Raw genomic sequence first — 22,658 nt, forward strand, 5'->3', positions numbered from 1 at the left:
TGTTATCAGTAATGGAAGTTTTTAACATCAAAATTGGATCATGGACAGCTTGCACATTTAGATAAATAAGATATAATTCTATAAATCATGTTTTTCAAACTAGGTGGATCAATAACTCAGTTAATTTTCACCCAAATTTACTTCAAATTTTGAGTGACAGTTTTTAATAATATTCTCTTTAGTTGCATGCATGAAATTTTAAAATCGATAATTAATTTTTACATAATATTGAAAAATTATCCAATTTCTACCCACATTTTTTAACCTTTTTTGTCATAGATTTGTCATTTTATAACAAATTATTATTTCTTTACATCCAAACATGCAACTGCAATATACTTTTATAGTTTAAAAAAATTTAATGATGTTTCATATCAAAAATTGTAATGAAAAGTTACATATCCATCTATTTTCAAAAAATTCCTTTTTTATTTTTCTCTAATGTTTACTATTTGCAAGCAAAAAACACTGGTCTAAATTATCACAAATATCTTATATATGGTAGCTAATGAAAGTATTTGAATGCTTAGATCTACAACCTTTAGCACATTAAACATTTATATTAAACTAAACTGTTTAAAATAATATGATATCTATAGCAAGGGGAATGTGTCAGTATTGTGTTAATAAAATTAGAAAATAATTCAACTATATGTACAATATAGAAAGACTTAATAAATATCAAATAATATATACAGGGTTCGAATACTTTTGTTATCCATTAATGGTACGTGTTTTTAATAAATATGTTGTAAATATTGTACGTATTGTTAAATTGTTTTATAATTTTACTAATACAATCCTAAGACCTTTATATGCTATAGAATCCATATTGTTTTAAACACTTTAGTTTAACATACATGTTTGATGTGCTAAAAGTTGTAGATCTAAGCATTCAAATATTTTTGTTAGTCACTGTATGTACTTACCTTTGTACGACATTAGAAAAATGCATTATACCTGATCAATCATCAGTAAATGGATTATTTATTTTTAATTGTTTCGCCAATATTTTAATATTATGTGATAATAGTTGCATAGTTATTGAAATGGCAAGAGAATTAAGAAAATTAAGATGTAAGATCATTATACAGGGTGTCCTAGCATAGGTATTACAAAATCGATTTTTTCGACAACAAAGCTTCACATGAAAAAATTTTATTTTTTATTTTCAATTTGTTTTTTCATGTAGAATCACCCCTTCCTCGGTTGTACTACCGATACCGGGACATCCTGTATATTTAAGTCATAATCTATTAGAAGTACATTTTCTTTTTACTTTATCATACACAGTGCTTTTGGAACATTTAAATATATACTTACTAGCAACATCAATAAATAATCCTATACTCCCAGCTTTCAAGGCTTTAGTGATTGAATTCTCTTTGTAGAAAAATCATTAAATAATAATGTTTTGTACAAAGAAGACTCAATCACTAAAGGTTTAAAAGTTGGAAGTACAGGATTATTTATTGATTTTGTTAGTAAATATATATTGTAAATATATGTAGGATATGATTAATTCTATCTTTACAATTATTTGCATTTATTTTTTAATGAAAGAAACTTTTTAATAAAGATAAGAATTTTGTATGTCCTAATAATTTGTCTTACAGTTGAAATAGATTACATTTATTATTATTACTGTATTGGGCTATTGTTTACTAATTTCAATACTAACAAGACAATTTTGATTTATTTAATAGTCGCCATAAACGCTAATTCAAAATTTCTTCAAAATTTGGATTCAACTCTCGTATTTTTTTTAATTTCGGAAGATTGTTATGTATTACTGATTTTTTTAAAATTTTTGATTTAAGAATATAAATCGCACTTAATTAATTTAGAATATAATCGCAAATTTAAAACAACAGAATTTTTTATATCTTGTTTCTTTACTTACTAAAGTATTAAAAATTGATTTCCTGAATAAATTTATTTTGTGATATTTCTTTATTTTTTTTCTTTTATACATAAAAAATATTTAAGATTAGCTTCTTTTCTCACAAAATTTATTAGAATATTTCATTATTAATTAAAAGATTAATTAACAAATTTGTAATAATAGTTTATTATTAAATAAATGTTCGTAAATTATAAAATTTGATTAAATACGAGATGTTAAAATATACATAGATATATGCGAAATGAAATTAATTGTTATTTCTAAATTTTATTACATATATTTTGTATTCAATACAAATTTAACATATACATAATATTATGTTATATATCTAAATATACTAATTCGATCACATTGCTAAGTCTTTAGTTTTTAAATTAATTTAAAAAATGTTTATATTACTTTATTTAATTTTTAGTCATTTCATGCTTAGAATGACTAGATGTGAAGTTAACTTATTTGGAACGTATCGTTGCTTATGTTACTTATTATATAAGTCTTTAAATATAATAATTATTTGATGTAAAACTTATAGAGTAGGAATGTACGTAGATGTAATACTACTTCTTAATAATGTATCTGAAGTTTGTGGCGTAGCAGATCCTTTACGAGAAGAACGTTTATGGGGGTGAAGGTTAAGAGGTGGTAAATTTGGATGTTCAATTCGTGTTGGTGAACTGACGCGTGGTCGCGATGTTCCTTTTTGTATACCTATAATTGAAATTAATTTAAATTAGGTACGTTAATAACATTCAAGAATAAAAATTTTAATAGCTATTAAAATATTGCCTGGATCGTTTGATTCCAAGACATTATTGAGCTGATAATAATCAGTCTTTATCAACGAAGGTTCTTCGTAATCTACGAACGCGGTATTATCAAAGGCTTTGTCGTCCTTCAACCGATTTTGAATTGGTGTAGTTATCGGTGGATCTGCATAAGTCTGAAAAATCAATAATCTGTCTTCAGATATTTTAAATGTTTCTCTACTTCATTCAAGGAATATACAATTAAGTTATTCTATAAATCTGTATAAATGGTAATACAATCTTTTGCTTTTTACACTAATCAATATGTTTGTTTCGGTTTTATCATTATTTAAAGTTAGAGTAATTTTTCGCTATAAATGATTTGTTTAAGGAAATTGTAATAATATTTTGTAAATTATTAGTGAATTAAAATATAATTACAAACGTATACAAACGTAATATCATTAAATTGCCTTAAGTTTTACATGTTCAGATGGCGTAGTGGAACAGGCACGCTTATGGAATTGTCCGCCACCGATTGTTTCGTAAGTATGTTCCTCTAAATAGTGTCTGGTAGTACCCCGTGGTGTTAGAGTTGCCCACATAACACGACTATCTTGTATAGTATCAGCTGCACAGGGGTAAAGAACAGCTTCATTTTGAATTCTTCCATTTTTTGTTTGTATACCAGATGTTGCATTTGGTATGGAAATTACGCCGCTTTTTCCACTTCTATTGCTATAAAATAATAATTGTTTATTTTTTATATGATTGTTTTTGTTATGAAATTTAGCCATTGGATATTCTATTCTATAAAATATAACATAAAAATTTACTTTTCATATGTATTTACATCTGGGACTCTTTTTACGATGGATGTGTATCGAGCAAAGAAAATTGTGTAAAAAGTAAAACATTTGATTCACAACAAAATATAAACCTTGTGTTAAACTATAGTAAATAATAGAAAAAGCAATTTAAAATTATATAAGTTTTTTATATAAATTTGTATCAAAATTATAAAGAAGTGCATTCGATAATTCGTTTCCTGATTTTAAAAATAAAAGTGAGTAAAAAGTGTTAAGAAAACTAAGCAAATATGAATAAAATTTGTAAAAAATCATTTGAGTAAAAAAATTATGTAAAAAGAGTCCCCGATGTACTTTGTACTTTTATCGTTTTCATTTTAACTACTTTCTGTGTTATTACTTTTACGAACTAAACGGGAGAAGAAAACTTACAATTTGCATTTCAAAAGCAATGTTGCCAGTATAATGCCTATGAAAATTACACCGATGCAAGAAGATATTAGGACCAGTAACCACGTGTCATCGAATACTGTCCCTAAAATTTTAATATGAAGATTGGTTCATTTACTCTTAAAACATATAACATCTATTATTTCGTTTCATCTCTTTTTTTTGTAGATAAAAAATATTTAAAATACAATAAAATAGTACTTTTTATTTTAAAATGAAGATACGAAACAAATTAATTTCATAGCATAAATAAATTGGTAAAACGATTGAACTATAAATTAATACTAAACCTTGTTGAGGCATTTCTATGTATTGAACTCCTTCGGAACGACGATCGCAGAAATGTTTACAAGGACTGTCGTTGAGATGAGGTGGAAACGATAACAAATCCGCATGTGGATAGAAATCGGAGCTTTGTTGAAGAATTGCTGGAAACGGCGGTGGCGGTATATGAAGGATATCAGGTGGTGGTTCGAGCGTACATGACGCACAACCCGAATTATTCATTGTTAAATCAAAACTTCTCATCTATTGTTAAGATTAAAAAAATATATAATCAGTAATTGTTAATTTTCATTGTATTATCAAACAAAAGTGAAAGTTATTTAAACCTTTCACTCTTTGTTTAACTAATTATACTTTAAATTTATTTAAAATAATCGCTCGACTTCCTTAATAAAATAAATGTTATTTTAAATATCCGTATATTTCTCCTGATCATTTTTCGACGAATGATCATATTTGATATTTATGAAATTATTATATTTTATTTACTCTGATTTTTTTATGATTAATTAACACTTTCAGCTTTTTGTGCTCTTTTTATAATATACTTAATTTAATAAAAAAATCTGATAAACAATAAAGACAGTATACTTTGCGTCGCCTCATATATTTTTAAGCACAAAATATGCAACATTAACACCGAAAAATACATTCTCACCGTTAAACAACACCCCTGTATGAGAGTTCCATTAGACCAACTACTGGCCTTTGTAGAAGAAAAGCGCACGCGTTGTCGTATTGAACGGCGGAGAAACAGTCTACTCTTTACAATTGTAATATAATAATATCAGTTCATTTATTCACACAATAATGATTTATATACGATAAATATAATTAAAAAAAAAAAAAAAATAAATATTATGAAATTTCGGTTTATATTCTATATCTTTAGAATATCGAGTTATTTAAAAATCATATTTACATTAATTTTATAACTTTTATTTTTAATTGTTCTAAAGTATTGATAAACTATGTTAAATGAATGAAACTAATTTATCAGTACTATAATTAATATAAGTATATATGTAATCAAACATTGGTAGCATGAAAATGACATTTACATTTCAATTTATATTCTGTAAATTGTAGTGAATAATCTAAATTAATTAAATCGATATGTCATAAAAATAAAATATGAATTTTACTAAAATGTAAATACATATTAAAGATGAAAAGCTGTGTAGTATTTAAAACGAGGATGAAGATAGTAAACGTATAAATTATTACTACAATGATCAATACACTAAACGTGAAAAATATCTTATCTATTTAAGCCTATAATTAAATAATTAATTGTAATTACATAATATATATTCATATTTAATATAATTTGTTTAAACAAATTTTTTGACTAATTATGTATATTTGTTAAATTAAAAAATAGAGTAATACTTAAACCACATGGTTCCGGTAATGCGCTGTGTGGGCAATATGTCAAAAAATTTTTGTTCGTAAAGGTGGTATTTATGTTTGATATCTAAAGTAATTTCAAGTTTGTTCGGATATATTTATTAATTATTTCTTTAATTAATTACATTTAGTGCTTAACAATCTATGGATGATAAAATTTTGTGTAACCTCTCTATCAATCAGTTACAGTTATGGAGATAAATCCGTTAAGTATAATTCTTGTGAAAAGTGATAGTAAAGGTGATAGACTTTTATTTCGATATCCACATGTAGCAAAATATATACGAGATTCTAATCAATGTACTAAAAGAAAAAATCCTTATTCCCTCACTATCACAGAAGATTTATTGCAGGTTACTTTCATGTAATATTATGCTTCATTTCTTTCACAGTAAATGTAATGCATTATTAAATAATATTATTGAATGACTAAAGTAATTGAATAGTATTTAATAAATTTTGTTAACAGTCTTTACCTTTTCCAATTTCTAATATAAGTAATGGAAATTTAACTGGAGTAACTGATGAAGTATTATCAACGTTGTTTGCTGTTAAACCAGAATTATGTGAACAAAAATTTGAATTAAAAGTGAATGATGTTCGTTTTGTTGGACATCCGACTTTAGTTCCATCTCATAGAATGAAGGAAGTTAATTCTTCGATGCTTTTTAATATAGTTTTTGCTCTTCAAGCACAAGCTAGTCATTCTATTGTAAAATGTTATTATGATTTGAGTAGAAGGTTTGTTACATTATATAATATAAATACTAATATATAAAAAGAGCAAAATCTTTTGTATTATTTATTTTAGATTAGGCATAGCTTTAAGACATGAAGAAAAGAGGTGTGGATTTTTAACAGAAGAAATAAAGATTATGGTATCTACTCATGATGAAGTTGCTACCAGGTATAGAGACTTATATACACATTTTTTTATTTTATACTACATTATTACTTAATTTTAGTACTGTCACAGTTAGATCATTTAGTGAATATGATTTATACTAGTAGAATATATAGAAAAATATCATCGAAATAATTTTTTAGAGATACAATGTCTTTGATTTTTTATTATGTGAAGAGATCTATCTCTTCTTTTCAATTTCAAAAAAATAATGATTACAATTTTTCATACCTGTTTACAGATCAGAAGGCGAAAGTGATTGTGATGAATCACCATATGAATTAATATTGCAGAGAAGTTCACTTGCACGTGATTTAAAGTCTGTGTTCAGTAGTCTCACTACCTCTGGTATAATTAATATTATGATTAATAAATGGATTCAAGTACGTTTCTGTCTTCCACAAAAGGTTCATCAATCTCACAAAAAAGGACTTATCATTAATCCAGAAATAATAGACAGGTTCATGTTATATATAATGTTAATTATTGTAAATTAAAGTGAATAGTAAACATTAAATTTTATTGCAGATGTTTAAACAGTTTAAGACCTTATCATGGTATATTGTTACTTATTGAACTGTCAGATTTACTGGATTCACTGCCAATAGATTCTTCTCCAGCACTTAAACGTCTAATTCAAATGTATAGCCCTTTGAAAAGTTTACAAACTTTAGCTGCTGATTCTGATTTAACACTAACTCAGGTTTTTCAATTAACTGGACACTTAATATACTGGGCTAAAGCTACTATAATTTATCCTCTTTGCGAAAGCAATGTTTATGTTGTATCGCCAGATGCTTTCATTACAAATCAATTACTAGAAGTATTTTCTGAAGAATTTCCAGGACTTTGCTTATTACAAGTATGTACAATAATTATTTATATTATTTAGAATCAAAATGTCAAAATATCAATTGATATAGATGTAAAACTAAATTTCCACTACTGTAGGTTCTCAGTGATTTTTCATTACCGACATCCATTAGTCAAAAATTAAATCCCTTGAGTCAATCACAACAACAGACACAGTTAGTAAAAATAATAATATGGTTATTAAAGAATCATTTACTTTTACAATTACATACATATGTACAATATATGCCAACTGTATATGGTCGAGTATCGTTGGTAAGTTTATAGAATATTTTAAAGAATAATTTTAAAATATATATTAATCTATTATGTATTTCTAAAAGGATACAAAAGATGAATTGAATCATAATTTAAATGAAATCACAGAAAATAGTAATGTATGGAACTTGAGTGATATTTCAAAAGGTACTACAACTGATATAAACGAAGAACTAACAATGACACTTTGTAAAGAAAATGGAATATATAATTATCAATCAGAAGATTATGATATTCCTTCTGATGATAGAAAATTACTAGATAGACTGTGCCGTCTTGGTTACTTTAACGGAGACCATCATTTAGAAGAAATTATGTATTTAGAAAATATTCGAAGGTCTCAGTTATTGCAAATTTTAGATAAATTTCGAGACATATTGATTACCTGTGAATGTGAAGACCCTGCTATAGCTCTTTTCTATAGCCAGTTTGCCTCTTAATATCCTAACGTTGAGTAAATACAAAATATATTAAATTGTATGTAAATTATATTCTGCAAATATTTCTAGTTAGAAAGTTATAATATATTTAAATATATAACAATAATATTGTACCATATCTAAAAAATTCAATTTTAAAGCGTTATTTTAAATGTTTTCTTTTATTCTATATTATTAAAACATTTATTATAAAAAACCTTCATAATTTATGTGAAAAATATTGATTAATTAGTTACATATTACATATATGACAACATATTAGTTAATTAAGAAATATTATCAATGTATCCCTCGTCCTTCGATTTCGATGATTTTTAAATGCATTAGAATATAGAAATGAAGAATATACTTCCAAAAAGCATCAGTGACCAATTGGTATCAAATATTAGGAAGAAGGACAGAGAAGATCATAAATGTAAAATATAAGTTTCAGATATTTAATAATTTCTGAGATATTAACGAAAAACGTTTGATATTATACATCGAAATTTGTATATACAGATGTTACTAATTTGATCGTTTTTTCTAATAGTAGTAACCACCGCTGAATAATTGTGACGCATAATGTTGTCCAGTCTCAGTTTCTATAAAGTATCCCATTCAAAATTTGCTCGCCTTTTTTTCAAGTTGCATTACATTTTAATATTTTAGATCAAAATTATTTTACTTAAAAAACTACAAACTGAATTATTTGTAATTTTTTAATATTAGAAATTATCTTTACTTCAGTTAAGTTAAATAAAGCAAAGAAATAATCATTTACGTAGATCAAATTTTCATAAAAAAAAATATTTTCATTTGATTAAGTTTTAATAGTGAAAAGTTGATTATCTAGTCATTGCATATCAATTGGAAGAAAGAATATAAAGCATATATTTTATTCAGAATTATTGTTTTAATTAATTATTTGATAGCAATTTATATTAAAATGAACAAGTATTATAGAAGTATAGAACTCTATACTTTGTAATTATTACATTTTATATATGATTTTATAGTTACATGTAGTTTTAATTTAAACCTATTAATATTGTAATTTTATTTTATACCGAATTTAAACTAAATTAGTAAGAGAATTCTGAAACTACCAGGATGTGGAACAACAAATGCATTGTGTAATAGGCCTATTCTATACATCATCTGTGATGATAGGTCTATTTCGGTATCTTATTTACGCTTATATCATAGAATATAATTATTTACAATGGATTAAATTAGTATTTATAAATTAAATACAAAAAGTACATATTTTATGTAATGTATGGAATGATTTTAGAATTTTTAAGTACTTCTTATATAGATGCTGTTTAAATATTTACAATATAATGATAATTAATTATAATAATAATAAACTTTGATAAACATTGTTCCTTAGTGATTAATAAAATTTATAAATCTATCGTATATTGTCAATTAGTAAGATTAATGTATGTAATATTAATTTAAACTGGAATACATAAAAATTGTTTATATTACAAATCCATAAATATTTATGAACAAAAAACATTACAGAAATATATGTTAACAACAATACAGAAATTTATCTCGTTTTATATATTTTTATTTTGATCTAACATTATATATGTTATCATAGTTTATCTCTTGAATAATTCTGCATCCTTTTCAGTTTTTTTAAAGCACATTTTGCTGCAGTACATTTTGCAATTCTGTAATTTCTTCCAATTCCTTTAAAAGAGCCTTTACCAAAAACATCCACTGTAACTCTAACTCTTCGTCCATCAGCTAACTTTTCTGGTTTTCCAAATTTTGCTGTTTCAGGTTCCAATTCTAATAATTCACGAATTGGCGATTTTGGTACATTGGTACTGAATTGTTCTAAAATAATAAAATGTGTTTGTATTTTTCATGAAATTTACATATAATTAAAAAAAAATCATTACCAATTTCATTTTTCATAATGGCATAATAGACACTCCATACTGCATCCAAAGACATACCACTATCTAAATAAATTGCACCAGCTAATGATTCGAAAACATCACCTAATGCTTTTGGTACCTCTACATCTTCAGCTTCTTCACATTCTTCTTCGCCAATTAAATAATACTAAAATGAAATAATGATATTATGATAATAATAATGATGATGATGGTGATGATGTGAGTAATTGCAAGTAAAATGCAAGTAATTTTGTTTAAAGTTCTTTACTTCTTCACTAATGGAATGTCCGTTTTCTTCTTGAATTCTAACAAAGCGATTTATAACAATACTTAGACCAGGCGAAAGATGTCGAAAATATTTATGAAATCCACATCTCACAGCTAATGAAGCAAATATAGTATTATTAACTAAAGCTGATCGTAAATCCGTTAAAGCACCTGGAGAATGTTGTCGAGCATCTTCATATAAGTGTCTCGTTATTAAATAATCTAAAATTATTAATTTATATATTAAATATTAAAATCACAGAAAATTATAATATAATGAAATATAAATATTTAATTATTACCTAAAACTGCATCTCCAAGAAACTCTAAACGTTGGTAACAATCTGTTAATCTATTAGGTTGATATGAGGCATGGGTAAACGCCTGTAGTAAATAACTAATATCATGAAACTTATATCCTATACTTTTTTCTAATTCTTCATAACCATCAAGCATCATTCTTAATTCTTGTTCTGGATCCGGAATGTATCGAAGTAAAGGATTCTGTGGTTCTTCCAACTTTCCATAACAAATCTGTAAAATAACTGATTTTAAAATACTCATTCTTGGCTATAAATCAATCATAGGTACCTGTGTCCACACTGTTTGACCCTTTTCATTTAATGCTTTTATGTACGGAGTACTACCTGGTATTCTTTCTTTTGGTTCTGTTTCTTGTACAATACTAATTTCTTCTGTAGGTAAAACATGAATCCCTAACCATGCCATGAAAAGTAATGCACCTCTAGGTCCACAAGCAATTAAATAAGCTCCAATTAATGCCTCCACGCAATCTGCAATACTTTTGTCAGGAATGCTATGTTGAGTAATTAAATTGTATGGTATAAAACAACACATATTATCTAAATTATTTGGAAGCATATCATTGCGATTTAGCTCATTTTTCATAACACCTAATTTTTGTTCAGTTTCTCGAACAAGTTGAGTTATTTCTGAAGAATTTACAGCTTGTAATGCTGGTATGTCAGCTTGATTCCATAAAGTCGAAGGTACACCAGATTCAATTAATGCTTGTTCAAGTTCTTTAGGAACATAATAACAAGGAGGTAACCAATTGTCATGGGGTTCAAACTTTGTTGCTATCATGCTTTCACCTAACATTTTTTGCCTTCCCAATCTATATAGATTTAAATTACTGACCTAAAAAATTTTATGTTGAAATAAAATATTGTAGTTAGAAAACTAAGTATTTCAAATTTTGTTGTACCTGTTTAGATCTTAAATGACTGAGTTTGCCTTCGTGTATATTATCATATGTACAATATAAATAAGTAGTTATAGCATATTTTAAGAATGAATCTCCAATTGTTTCTAAACGTTCTAAGTTAATACCGTCATTTGCATTAGACATAGTTAATGCTTGTAAAATTAAACTGGGACTTGGCCCTGGATGATTTTCTAATTTTGGTTGAAAATCAAAGCTGAAGAGATTGTTATCTGAATGATATGTAAATTTCGGTATATTCGAGTTTTTTTTTATTGGTTGAATAATATCTTTCTTATTTAATATTTCCTTAGTGAATTTATCAACTACATTTTCTATATAAGTTTTATGTCTATAATCTGACAAATTTTCATCAGGCTGTAAGCTGACTGAAGTTTTTCTTTTAATTACAATCTCGTTATCGCAGGGTATAAAATATTCACTTTGCATTATGTCAAATTCTCTTATTTTAGCAAATTCATAATGAGCTTGTTTATGTTTTGAAATTGAAGAGTTCTCACTCTCTTCTACATATGACCATAAAATGTCATCCAAATTTTTTTCACTTTCTAATAAATCCAAGATTTTTTTATTAATTTCTTGTTTAGATATTTGTTTTTCATCTTCTACAGCTTCTGCAACGTTTTCTCCCATATAAGAAATTCGTAGTCCTCTGTTTTCATCTTCACTTTCATCAGATGTATCAACAAATCCATCACTATAAATATCATCTGATTCATAACCATCAAAATCTGATTCACATGCAGGTGATCCATATCGAATATCACTCCAATTAAAATCATTTGGCAAAACTGTTACGTTTAGAGGAAATGATTTTAAGTTATTTATTTCAAAATCCAAAGAATTCATTGCCATGTCACTTGACCAAGTACCAATTTCTAATTCATTTTCATCATTTAATACTTGTTGGTTTGTTTCCATTATTATATTACTTTTTAATTCGCAATTATCTTCATTTAAGTCTTCTTTACCCGATTTATGTAAATTGTCTACTATGTCTTTAGATTGATTATTTGTAGAATTTAATTCAATAGTATCATTTCTAGCTAATTTTGTTTTTTCAGATTCTTTAGATTTTTTTAAAACCTCTGCTAAGCTCCATCCAAAATCTAATGCTGGCCACCTAAAATCTAAAATACTTTCATATTAAAATCGATAAGAAAGTGCAAATAAATCTTATTATTTTATACATACCAGAACTTAAAGTTTCTTGACCTAGATTTATCATTTGTGCAACTTGACATCGTATTTGATTAGCAAGTAATAAAGCATTGATTCTATACAAAATACAAGGTAAACAAACTGCTTGTCTCCACAGTGAAGCTGGAAATGGGTGAATAGTGCATAATTCGGCAACAAGAATTTGTTTTTGTTCCAGATTTTCTCGTTTTGCTCGTTTTGTTTCTTCACTACTTGTTGGTAAAGCAACGCCTTTTCGATTAACGTATCTAAAGTAAAATTTTTGATACAAATATATAAATATGATAGCACAATTGAGGACGTTTCCATTCATAGGAATTAAGGGTCCTTTTTCGATAAATCGTTTTTTAATTAAGAAACAAATGTCTGCAAATATTCTGCTAAAATTTTATTTCAATATACCAACAATTAAAATAAATACAATACTTTTTGTTTATTCATATACGGTTGTTCTCCGCTGCTAGATCGGTAATCGTGCAACAATTAAAAACATTAAATTTAAAAAAAAGAAACAGATATTCACAATTTATGCAAATATTTAAATGACGAAAGTTGCCAATGATAAGATAGAATGTTTAAGAAAAGTAATAAATCACAATAAGAATTTGAATATTCAAAGTGTTAAGATGTTTAAAAAATAATATTTTGTCTCATTATGTATTTTCCTCAAATAGTCAATTATTATACAGTGTTTATTTAATTTCTAAATGTGAAGTATAAATATGCATATTTCTAGCATAATCATTATTTAATTATTTTTATAAAATTATTCAAATGTATTAGTTTATCTTCAAGATGGTGTTATTAAATTATTATAATAAATTTATATTTTACACCTTCCAGGATCGACAGTATTCATTACAATCCACCTAATTAACAATTTGATTATAATTATATATATATTGAGAAGCAAAAATTAAAACTTCTAACACTACTTATTCAATTCGTTATTTTAGCTTACTGGCACTTCTTTCGAAAACGTCCTCAATTATAAACACAATTACATATTTTTAACAATATTTACCTTGGTGTTAAAAAGTTTAATCTTGCTGATGTGTGATCCACATCCAATAAAGGCTGATCTAAATTTTGTATCTGTATATCGTATTTTTTAAGATAATATTCTTCGAAAGTACTATAACCATCACCAGGGAAAGAAGATTTTGGATTTAAATTTGTACAGATTTCAGCAACATAAAAATACTAAAACAAGTGAATGCATTTAATGTATTTTAATCATAATATTTTTTCATTTACAAATTAAACCTTTATGTAAATACCTGAGGTTGATCCTGACTTCTATACCAAGGCATAATTACTGCATCATGGTATTTTGATGCATCAAACTTGAAGTTCTTTCTAACTTCTTCAGAAATTTTAGTAGGTCCTGAATTTCGATTCTTATATATACATTCCAAAAAGTTCCAGTCTACAATGACATCAGACTTCTCATCTGTAGAAAATACATTTCCATATATATATAACAACAAATATAATTTAAATAATAATTTTTGTTTTTAAAAACATTTTCAGTTACCTAATTTCACAGGTACAATCATGTATGAGTTCTCTGAAGCATTAGGATCAAAAAGCATTAAATATTGTTGTAATCTTAATACATTTGTAAAAGTATAATTAAGAAAGGCTGCAATTTTTTCTATTTGTATTTCATTTAAAATTACAGTTTGTTTACTAAGTTTTAACTTTACATGAACTTCTCCAGATCTGGTATAGATAGGAAATGGACATAACTAAAGTAAGGAGTTAAATGTTAATTATTTTTACTCATGATTAATATTATACTATAATCAATTTATATATTTTAGTTATTACTTTAGGAATTTCTTTTAATGTTATTATGCCAAAACCAATAGCTGATTCTTCGGGAGGATATATACGTCGACCTCTGGTATTTTGTTCTTCAGGTAAAGGGCAACTCAAAACCAAATTAATATGGTATAAATAAGACGGAATTCCAATTATTGGTCTACAATCTGTTAATGTTTCAGCTGTCTATGAAATATAATTTAATATTAGGAATGAGAATAAAATATGTTATAATATTTATTTTTAAGGAGTAAAACCTTTTTATAATAATATTGTCTTCGTTTGGTTGTTCCTGGTCGAGCTTCGGAAAAATCTACTTTACTTTCATCTGGTAGTGCAGGTACTTCTGCATCTTCTGGTTTAGCTTTAAAATTTTCCTTTCCAATCGGTAATAAATTATCATCTATTTCGTTCTTTCTGTGTAAATCAATACATAACTGTAAAGCAGCCATTCGTCTTGCCATAGCTTTGTTAGGCATAGGGAATGACTAGAATAATAATATTTTTCATAGTAATTTACAATAATTCACATTGAAAAAATTTAATAGTAAATCTTTAGATATAAGAAATAAAAATATTTACCGATACAACGTATTTTACCGGAGAATTTATGGGAAGTCGTAAAGAACATATGTACATAAGTGTATTATCAATATTCATTTTATGAATGACCCATTCTGGAGTTAATCTTGTAAATATATCACTGGGTAATTTTGCACAGTATCTATACAAGCAAAATTTTGTAACATAAGATAATTTTTTAAATCGTAATTATAAAATATTTGGAATGTTATTAATGCTTTTTATTTATCATAGTATAGTACCTGTTTACTAATGATATAGCAGAATTAAAAGTAACTTTAGGTGTATCATCTCCATCAAGTGGTTTATAATGTGGTATCATACCAGCATACAAATCTGCTTCGTTTTCTTCTTCTTCAGACGGTTCGTTATTAGAACATTTTACTAACAAACTCTACAAAATAGATTGATGCTCTTCCATTAAAATTTTCGACTGGGATGGACACAGGTAATGAACCATATTAAAACTGGTACACACTGAAGTTCATGAATAAATTAAATCGAGTAGACAATATAGATACTAATCAACAACAGATCCAGTTCATATATTTCATTAAATTTTACCATAACAAATAATAAAAGTGATTAAAAAGAATAGTATACCATAATTCGATACCTTTTCTATATAATGATATTGAGCTAATTGCCATACATACTCCCTCGATGTTTCTTGTGGTACCAATAATACATACAAGGCATCTGTAGCTCTGGCACGACTCCTACATTGTACATAGGACTGATAAGTCTTAGGAAAATCATATCTCATTACAAAGTTGCATTTTGGAATATCTATACCTACCAAATATAAAGTAATATTAGTACAAAATATTAAATAATTAAAATAAATTATTTAATAATGATAAAAACAATTAATGACAAACCTTCTTCTAAAATTGAAGTTGAAATTAATAAATTACATTCGTGTATTCTAAATCTTTTTAAAACTTCTTCTTGTTTTTTATGTTCTATTCCTAAATCTCTTGAATAACCAATGTCATCGATATTCCTTTCGATCATATAAAGAGGTGACAAAAAATGTAAATCTTCGTCATGCATAGATATTTCGTTTAATAAATAAAATAACACCTTTGCTACAAATGCCTTATCCACAAAAATCACACCACAAAGCAAATCAGGATCCATAACACCACGCATATGTTGTGCTCTAGATGGTTCTTTACAATTTTCTTCATTATTTTGCCAATTACAATCCAATTTTTTAAATTGAACAAATTTATCTTTCATAAAGCCTTCTCTATTGTTGGTTGATAGTTTTTGAGAAATATTTTCATTGTTTATTTTATCATTACTATTATTAATATTCTTAGTATAATATGGTGTATATGTTTTCAAAATTTGTAATAATCGATGAACTTTTGGAGTGCTATATTTAAATATTCTTTCTCTTTCAGATAAAACTTCAAATGCGCTATCACATAAAGCTCGTATCTTTGTAAAAACAGATGCCACCATATTTAATAACAAGTAATGTCTTTCATAAGGTGTTTTTATTTTTAATTTTTCTGTTAAAATTAAAAGAGCAAGTGCAGCACGATCTGCACACCATGGTCCAAGAGAGTCTAATATGTATAAAAAATCTTGCATCATCTCAAATGGTTTTTCTGTAGGATCTGGTATTTTTTGAATATCTTCATAAAACTCCTCATTGTAAATCTCAGTTGGGTCATGACGATGATCGCGTAAAAAATCAATAGCATGCAATATATAATTTTCAATAGTAGTATGTAATTCTCCTTTTTCACTTTTAGTATATTCTACTACATATTCTTTAGGTTTAGGGCTATACCTATTCAAAAAATTACTAATAAATAAATATATTATATACTAAAATATACAGGAAGAATCATGCAAATTAAATAACATGTATTTTTTATTTAGTTAGTAATAGAAAAAATTATGAAGTAAAAAGTTAGGTAGTATAAGATCTATTACCCTATGATTTCATTCCCTCCATAACTGCTAGTACATATATATGCATGCAAACACATGCATATACATTATATTTTTTTCTATATCTTACTCTAACTACATGATTCAGCTTGTATACTAAAATATATTTACCGCAATATAGATAATATATCACTAGCTGTTTCAACTTCACACTGAAATGTATTTTCTACTTTTTCTATTTCCAAACCTAATCTTCCAGGTTCTTGTGTTAAATTAAACAATGGTACAGCTAGTCCAATAATTCTAGCAACATTTTCACATGATAAAATAGTTTGTAAAATAAATTTTAGTTTGTTATTGTCTACTGATTTATGGCACTCATCAACTATGACTAGATTTATCTGATGTGGTAAAATTTTTTTATCAGTTAATAATTGTGCACATGTCTCAAAAGTTGTTACTAGTACCTAAAAAAAATTAATATGAATAAAAGAAACATATATAATAATGTGATAAACAATCATATATAATACAATATTAATAAAATTATTAACTAGCAATTTCTTAATAATGTATTAGTTATATATATATGATATTTTCCTATCATATGAAATGTATTATATTGAAATATTAATTATATCTTACATGAGAAATTTCAAATTTTTCTATAAATTCTGCAAGGGAACAAGTGTCACATAATAATACTTTTAAATCTGTTAATTGCTGAATATAACTTGCTTTTATTATACATTTTTCCTCATCTTTCAATATATACAACGATCGTTTTCCTCCCTTACTTAATAATCTAAATTAACATATAATAATTTTAAAAAAATATTTAATAAAATAATGCATAAGTATTTTATAAAACTATATAATATTACCTTCTATTATTTGTAGCAAATTCTTGAATTAATTTTATAACAATAAAAGTTTGTTCATAATTTTTTCCTAAGCAAACGATAATATCTTTTTCCTTAGCAGCATAAAATAACTCTACCTGTAACAACAATATTTATTTTAAATATTGCAAGCAGCAATATACTTTCTTAAACCTTTTTAAATAATTTAGAAAATTCTTACTTGGTATTCTCTAGGTGTAAAAGATTTTGTATAAATTTGATCGTTCAGTGGAAATGCCATGGAATCTTTAAATTCTGTTATCTTGATAGGATAAAATTATTATTTTTAACTATAATAAAAATTCGATTATATTTTTAAGTTTTATTATTTAGCTATTAATTAAATTCTAATTTAAGGTTAGATTAAGACGACAACAGTTAAAAAGTATCATACAATAGTATTCCACATTTTACGCACACCACACATGTATACACGCATGAGCGCTCATGAGCATGCACAGCAAGTAAACACAAATAGAAATTTCATTGGTTGATGGAGTTTTATTAAAAAAACTTCTACTGTTTTAATAAATATTATATAAATTTATACATTTTTATGAAAATGCAACTAGTATACATATTTCAATTAAAGCATTTATTTTTGTACCATTATAATGTTTTTTTTTAATTTTTTACATTGTGTTAAATAATATTTAAAACGAAAGATAAATTACAGGAATAGAATATATTAGACGGCAATCGATGAATCGTTACTTATAATTTTGAAATTAAATCGATTAGTCGTTTCGTTATCGAGCTATCGATAATGACATAAACTCTTTTAATAACTTCAAGATAAAGATTCCTTTTAACCGTTATTGCATTGTGGGTAAGTGTACCTTATTGTGTTGTCGCTTCTTGTTATATTAAATGTCGCTATACAATTGAATTATTGAAGTATAATATTTCTGTAATTGTATTTCTATTATTTGATATTATATAAAATGTTTCTCCAAAAAGAAAATTAATTATTTTAAAATCACATATGTTTTTCTACTAACACGTGCCAATGTTAATTATTTATTTATTATATTTTCTTTTACCCAATTTCTTTATATAAAGTATATCATTATTACAAACATTTATCTTTATTTAAATAAGTATTATATTTTTTTAATTGTAATTGAATTGCATATATAGATACAATTATAATTAGTTATAATTAAATTAATTATAAAATGAAATTTTATGCTAAATAAATATCTTATATGTTTTAACGATACTTTTTAACGATATTTAATTAATACCCTTATATATAGAGCAAACATGCAGTTACATATCAAAGGTACACATACGACTGTGGTCGAGTCACAAGAGAATGAAAGTATTGCAGATTTAAAGGTATGATAAAATCGATATTAATATTACTTCAATTACTCTATTGTGATGTCATTTCTCATAATTATTTTTTTAAAATAATTTTATTATTTTTTCTAATAAAGATTTTTTGTATATGAAAAAAATGTTTTGTATATGTTTATATAATTTGAATAATTAAATATTTATAAGTTTGCTTGTTATAAATAATTATTAAAATTTCTATTGTTACTTTGATTTATGTTCATATTTATTTAGTTATTGCGTCATAATGATAATCCAAAATATAAATGTTTTATATCTTTGGAAAGAGCAATGACGCAACATTAAATGACGAATTTATGAGTTGGTGATCAAATAAATTTTGATAGGTCATCATTCACAACTGCTTGTCAACATTTAATCTATAACTGAAGGAGTCATATCAATATATAAGATAAAAAATATAGTTTACAATATAGATATGAAACATTATTTTATGAGAATGATAGATTAAATTCTAAAATTTTTAGAAGATAATAGTAAGATAACAATAACTAAAATTTTTTATAATTTTTTCTTTCTTTCCTTTTTAGAAAAGAATTGTGGAAGCAGAGGGTGCTGCAAATACAGAATTTAATTTATATTGTTCTGGTCTTTTATTACAAAATGACACTTTAGTTGGAAACCTTACATCAAACGTTTTAGAATTAACAGTTTCTCTTCTTGGTGGTAAGTTTTCAAAATTAAGTAAATTTATATTTTTAGATTTTATTTGAATATTCTTCATTTTTTAGATTTATTACTTATATTCTTTGATATTTATAATTTCTTCATTTATTTAATATTACGCATAAATAGGACTTGTTTATGTATAATGATAATTGAATATTATTTTATCTTTCAAGGTAAGGTGCATGGGTCCTTAGCTCGTGCAGGAAAAGTTAAAGCTCAAACACCAAAGGTAATGAAATTATATTATTTATAATTTTAAAAAAGTGAATACTTTGAATAATTGTATTAAGTTTTAAAACGAACTTGAATGATTTCTTGCTAGTCACTTAGTGAAAAGAATTTATTAATTTTATTAGCTACTAATTTATTAAAGAATTTTTTATTGTTTCATTGTTTTGATTTTTACCATTTTATGTATAATAGTGTTTCTATAGTAACCGAGTCCGCATTCCGTTTATTATCGAGAGAGGAAGGTGTTTTGAGAATTGTCGACGTTTTATGTGATCCTCTAGATTGTCAATGTACTAGCTTTTTATATCTTCGCTGAAGTCAGTAAAATATATAATACAACACATGACGTGCTTCTTATAAAATGAACTTTTATAACATTCTTAATTTCATTTTTTCGTATGTGAAAAATTGTTTGATATATTATTAAGAGTTACACAATTAAAGTAAGATCAAAGATAATATACTTTATACTATATTTAGTCAATTAATATTGATTAAGGGTGCAAAACACAGCTTATGCGTTTCAAATGTATGTCCTGTTCATATTGAAGATCATTCTGATATTCTCTCTGGATGATTTCTTCTTCAGAAAAGTCTACAAAATACGATATCGTATAACAAATTCGTGCTAGATAAAGAACTTTTATATAGTAGCTGGAAAAAGAATTTTTTGTAATAGTAAAAGAATAGTGCGTAGAAAGTACGCTCGGCGTACTTTATTTTTAAACTTTGTTGGTAAATTGCAATTATTCACAAACATAAATAATCATAATTGTAGATATCGAGAAACTCTCATCTAATTTTTAAGATAAGAATATCCTAACATTTTTAGTTTTCGTCTAATATATTTTGGTTTATTAATCGATTTCAATATAACTAAAAATAATAAAGTAAAATTTATGATACTTTTGAAACATTTTTCATTTAAATATTTTATGTTCCGCCGGCGTCTATTGTTTTCGCACCATCTTACACGGTTTCAATATGTCGTATCATTTAGTCTCTTCGTCACACAATTTAACTTGTATCTCTCGTTGTTTTGTCCGATAATACACCGAAACTGAAAATATGTGTGAAAGAAAGCATGCCCTTTGTACTCTGATCAATTCGATCCGCATCTTTTTTACGGGACTGCTTGTGTGTAGAAGTGGGAAATACTCGGAAAAAGTGAACCGAATTTTATTTTCATTGTTTTGAGATGCTTAATTATTTTTAACTGCTTAAAAAAATCAAATAGCTTGAGTTGTTGCGATTCGAAAGAATCTATCTTTTCGACTTATGCTAAATAATTTGAACGGAAAGCGAGCTTCGGCTTGTTTCAAATATCAAACTATATACTTGAGTATTCGTGTATGGTCGCATCTCTTACTTGTGAACCACAAGAAGTATATACATAGCTGGCAGAAATTTATATAATTTAATCTTTGTTGCTATTATCTACTGGATGATGTTTATTTACTACTACAGCGAAAATTGATTGTATTAGTAACACGTATGAGTAAAAAATGGTCTCTTTATTGACAAATATAATGTAATCTACGTATACAGTTAACGACTAAGTCCGAACACGGTCATATATGGAAGAAATATATTTATCTGAATCGAGTAATAAATTCTTGCTAATTCAAGCAGTCGGGAAACATTTACTTTTAATGACTTCACTCTAAATTAGTTTATTTCTTCCGGTTTTTAAAACAATCAAAAAACTAGTAAAAGTATTGTAAAAGTATTGTTTCTTAAAGATTCGCCGTTCTATATTTCTTTTTAATATTAAAATGTTTTTTTCTTTTAATCGGAAAAAAATAAATTGGTTTAGGACAAAGTTACTAAAGTAAACTTTCATCGATTTTTCAAATTAATCCATAAAATTCCCCCTATGCAGGTTGATCTTTTGTATGGTTTTAGAATATTTTAATTAAAAAACGTAAATTACATGAAATTATTAGACAAAACTGTGACTTCTTTCTTCAAAAGTTTTAAAATATACATTGGATATATAATAATATTTATTAGATATTTTGTAAACAAATGTAAATTACATTAGTTTTCTTTTGTGTTTTGTGAATTTCATTAATTTTATTTCAAGTATTCTTTTTCATTAAAAGGTGGAAAAACAAGAGAAGAGTAAGAAGAAAACTGGTCGAGCTAAAAGGCGAATTCAATATAATCGAAGATTCGTCAATGTAGTTCAGACGTACAGTCGCCGACGTGGACCGAATGCTAACTCAAATTCATAATTGCATCTCAATGCATATATACATTGTATGATTATGAAAATAAAATAATAAGTTAAATACAAGGAGTTCCTTAATTATTTTTGATAATTATTTACAAAGTCGACGATATTTTCAATTCTGATAATTTATAAATATGTTGTAGAAATTAATATTGTGAGAACTTCTTTTTTGTATAGAAAAATTTTTGTTTCTTCGAGTTTTTGGTTCATGGAATATAATTCGCTTTATTTTTTCTGAACTTT

The 22,658-nt window shown here is 25.7% G+C and overlaps 4 protein-coding genes across 5 annotated transcripts; 2 read left to right on the forward strand and 2 right to left on the reverse strand.

Annotated features, from left to right (window-relative positions):
- Window positions 1–2,432: 2,432 nt before the first annotated feature.
- LOC108546775 (uncharacterized) lies at window positions 2,433–4,920 on the reverse strand. The gene is made up of 6 exons (XM_017899025.1): window positions 4,855–4,920; window positions 4,202–4,439; window positions 3,894–3,996; window positions 3,138–3,390; window positions 2,693–2,846; window positions 2,433–2,614 (listed from the first exon to the last, which is right to left on the reverse strand). Exons 2-6 carry the CDS (start codon window positions 4,437–4,439, stop codon window positions 2,433–2,435), a joined length of 930 nt encoding a protein of 309 aa, XP_017754514.1. The 5' UTR covers window positions 4,855–4,920.
- Window positions 4,921–5,797: 877 nt separating this feature from the next.
- Nprl3 (GATOR complex protein Nprl3) lies at window positions 5,798–8,081 on the forward strand. Its single transcript, XM_017899021.1, has 7 exons — window positions 5,798–5,959; window positions 6,076–6,347; window positions 6,418–6,513; window positions 6,752–6,970; window positions 7,039–7,372; window positions 7,462–7,638; window positions 7,707–8,081. Exons 1-7 carry the CDS (start codon window positions 5,798–5,800, stop codon window positions 8,079–8,081), a joined length of 1,635 nt encoding a protein of 544 aa, XP_017754510.1.
- A 1,588-nt stretch (window positions 8,082–9,669) lies between these two features.
- Dcr-1 (Endoribonuclease Dcr-1) lies at window positions 9,670–18,158 on the reverse strand. Its single transcript, XM_017898977.1, has 20 exons — window positions 18,099–18,158; window positions 17,900–18,015; window positions 17,661–17,820; window positions 17,187–17,482; window positions 15,986–16,911; window positions 15,721–15,899; window positions 15,347–15,498; window positions 15,105–15,246; window positions 14,780–15,010; window positions 14,529–14,708; window positions 14,233–14,446; window positions 13,976–14,148; window positions 13,720–13,898; window positions 12,690–12,943; window positions 11,478–12,625; window positions 10,841–11,410; window positions 10,552–10,783; window positions 10,251–10,471; window positions 9,983–10,148; window positions 9,670–9,917 (listed from the first exon to the last, which is right to left on the reverse strand). The coding sequence occupies exons 1-20, from the start codon at window positions 18,156–18,158 to the stop codon at window positions 9,670–9,672; spliced, it is 5,847 nt and encodes a 1,948-aa protein (XP_017754466.1).
- A 544-nt stretch (window positions 18,159–18,702) lies between these two features.
- RpS30 (ribosomal protein S30) lies at window positions 18,703–22,478 on the forward strand. 2 transcript variants are annotated; one of them, XM_017899023.1, is made up of 5 exons: window positions 18,703–18,746; window positions 19,177–19,258; window positions 19,810–19,945; window positions 20,122–20,177; window positions 22,285–22,478. In XM_017899023.1, exons 2-5 carry the CDS (start codon window positions 19,184–19,186, stop codon window positions 22,414–22,416), a joined length of 399 nt encoding a protein of 132 aa, XP_017754512.1. In that variant the 5' UTR covers window positions 18,703–18,746; window positions 19,177–19,183; the 3' UTR covers window positions 22,417–22,478. The 2 variants fall into 2 exon arrangements, with proteins under 2 accessions (XP_017754512.1, XP_017754511.1); XM_017899022.1 differs by lacking the exon at window positions 18,703–18,746 and adding an exon at window positions 18,774–18,827.
- The last annotated feature ends 180 nt before the right edge of the window (window positions 22,479–22,658 follow it).

Source organism: Eufriesea mexicana, unplaced genomic scaffold, assembly GCF_001483705.2.
Source record: "Eufriesea mexicana isolate 0111107269 unplaced genomic scaffold, ASM148370v2 scaffold757, whole genome shotgun sequence".
NCBI lineage: Eukaryota > Metazoa > Arthropoda > Insecta > Hymenoptera > Apidae > Eufriesea > Eufriesea mexicana.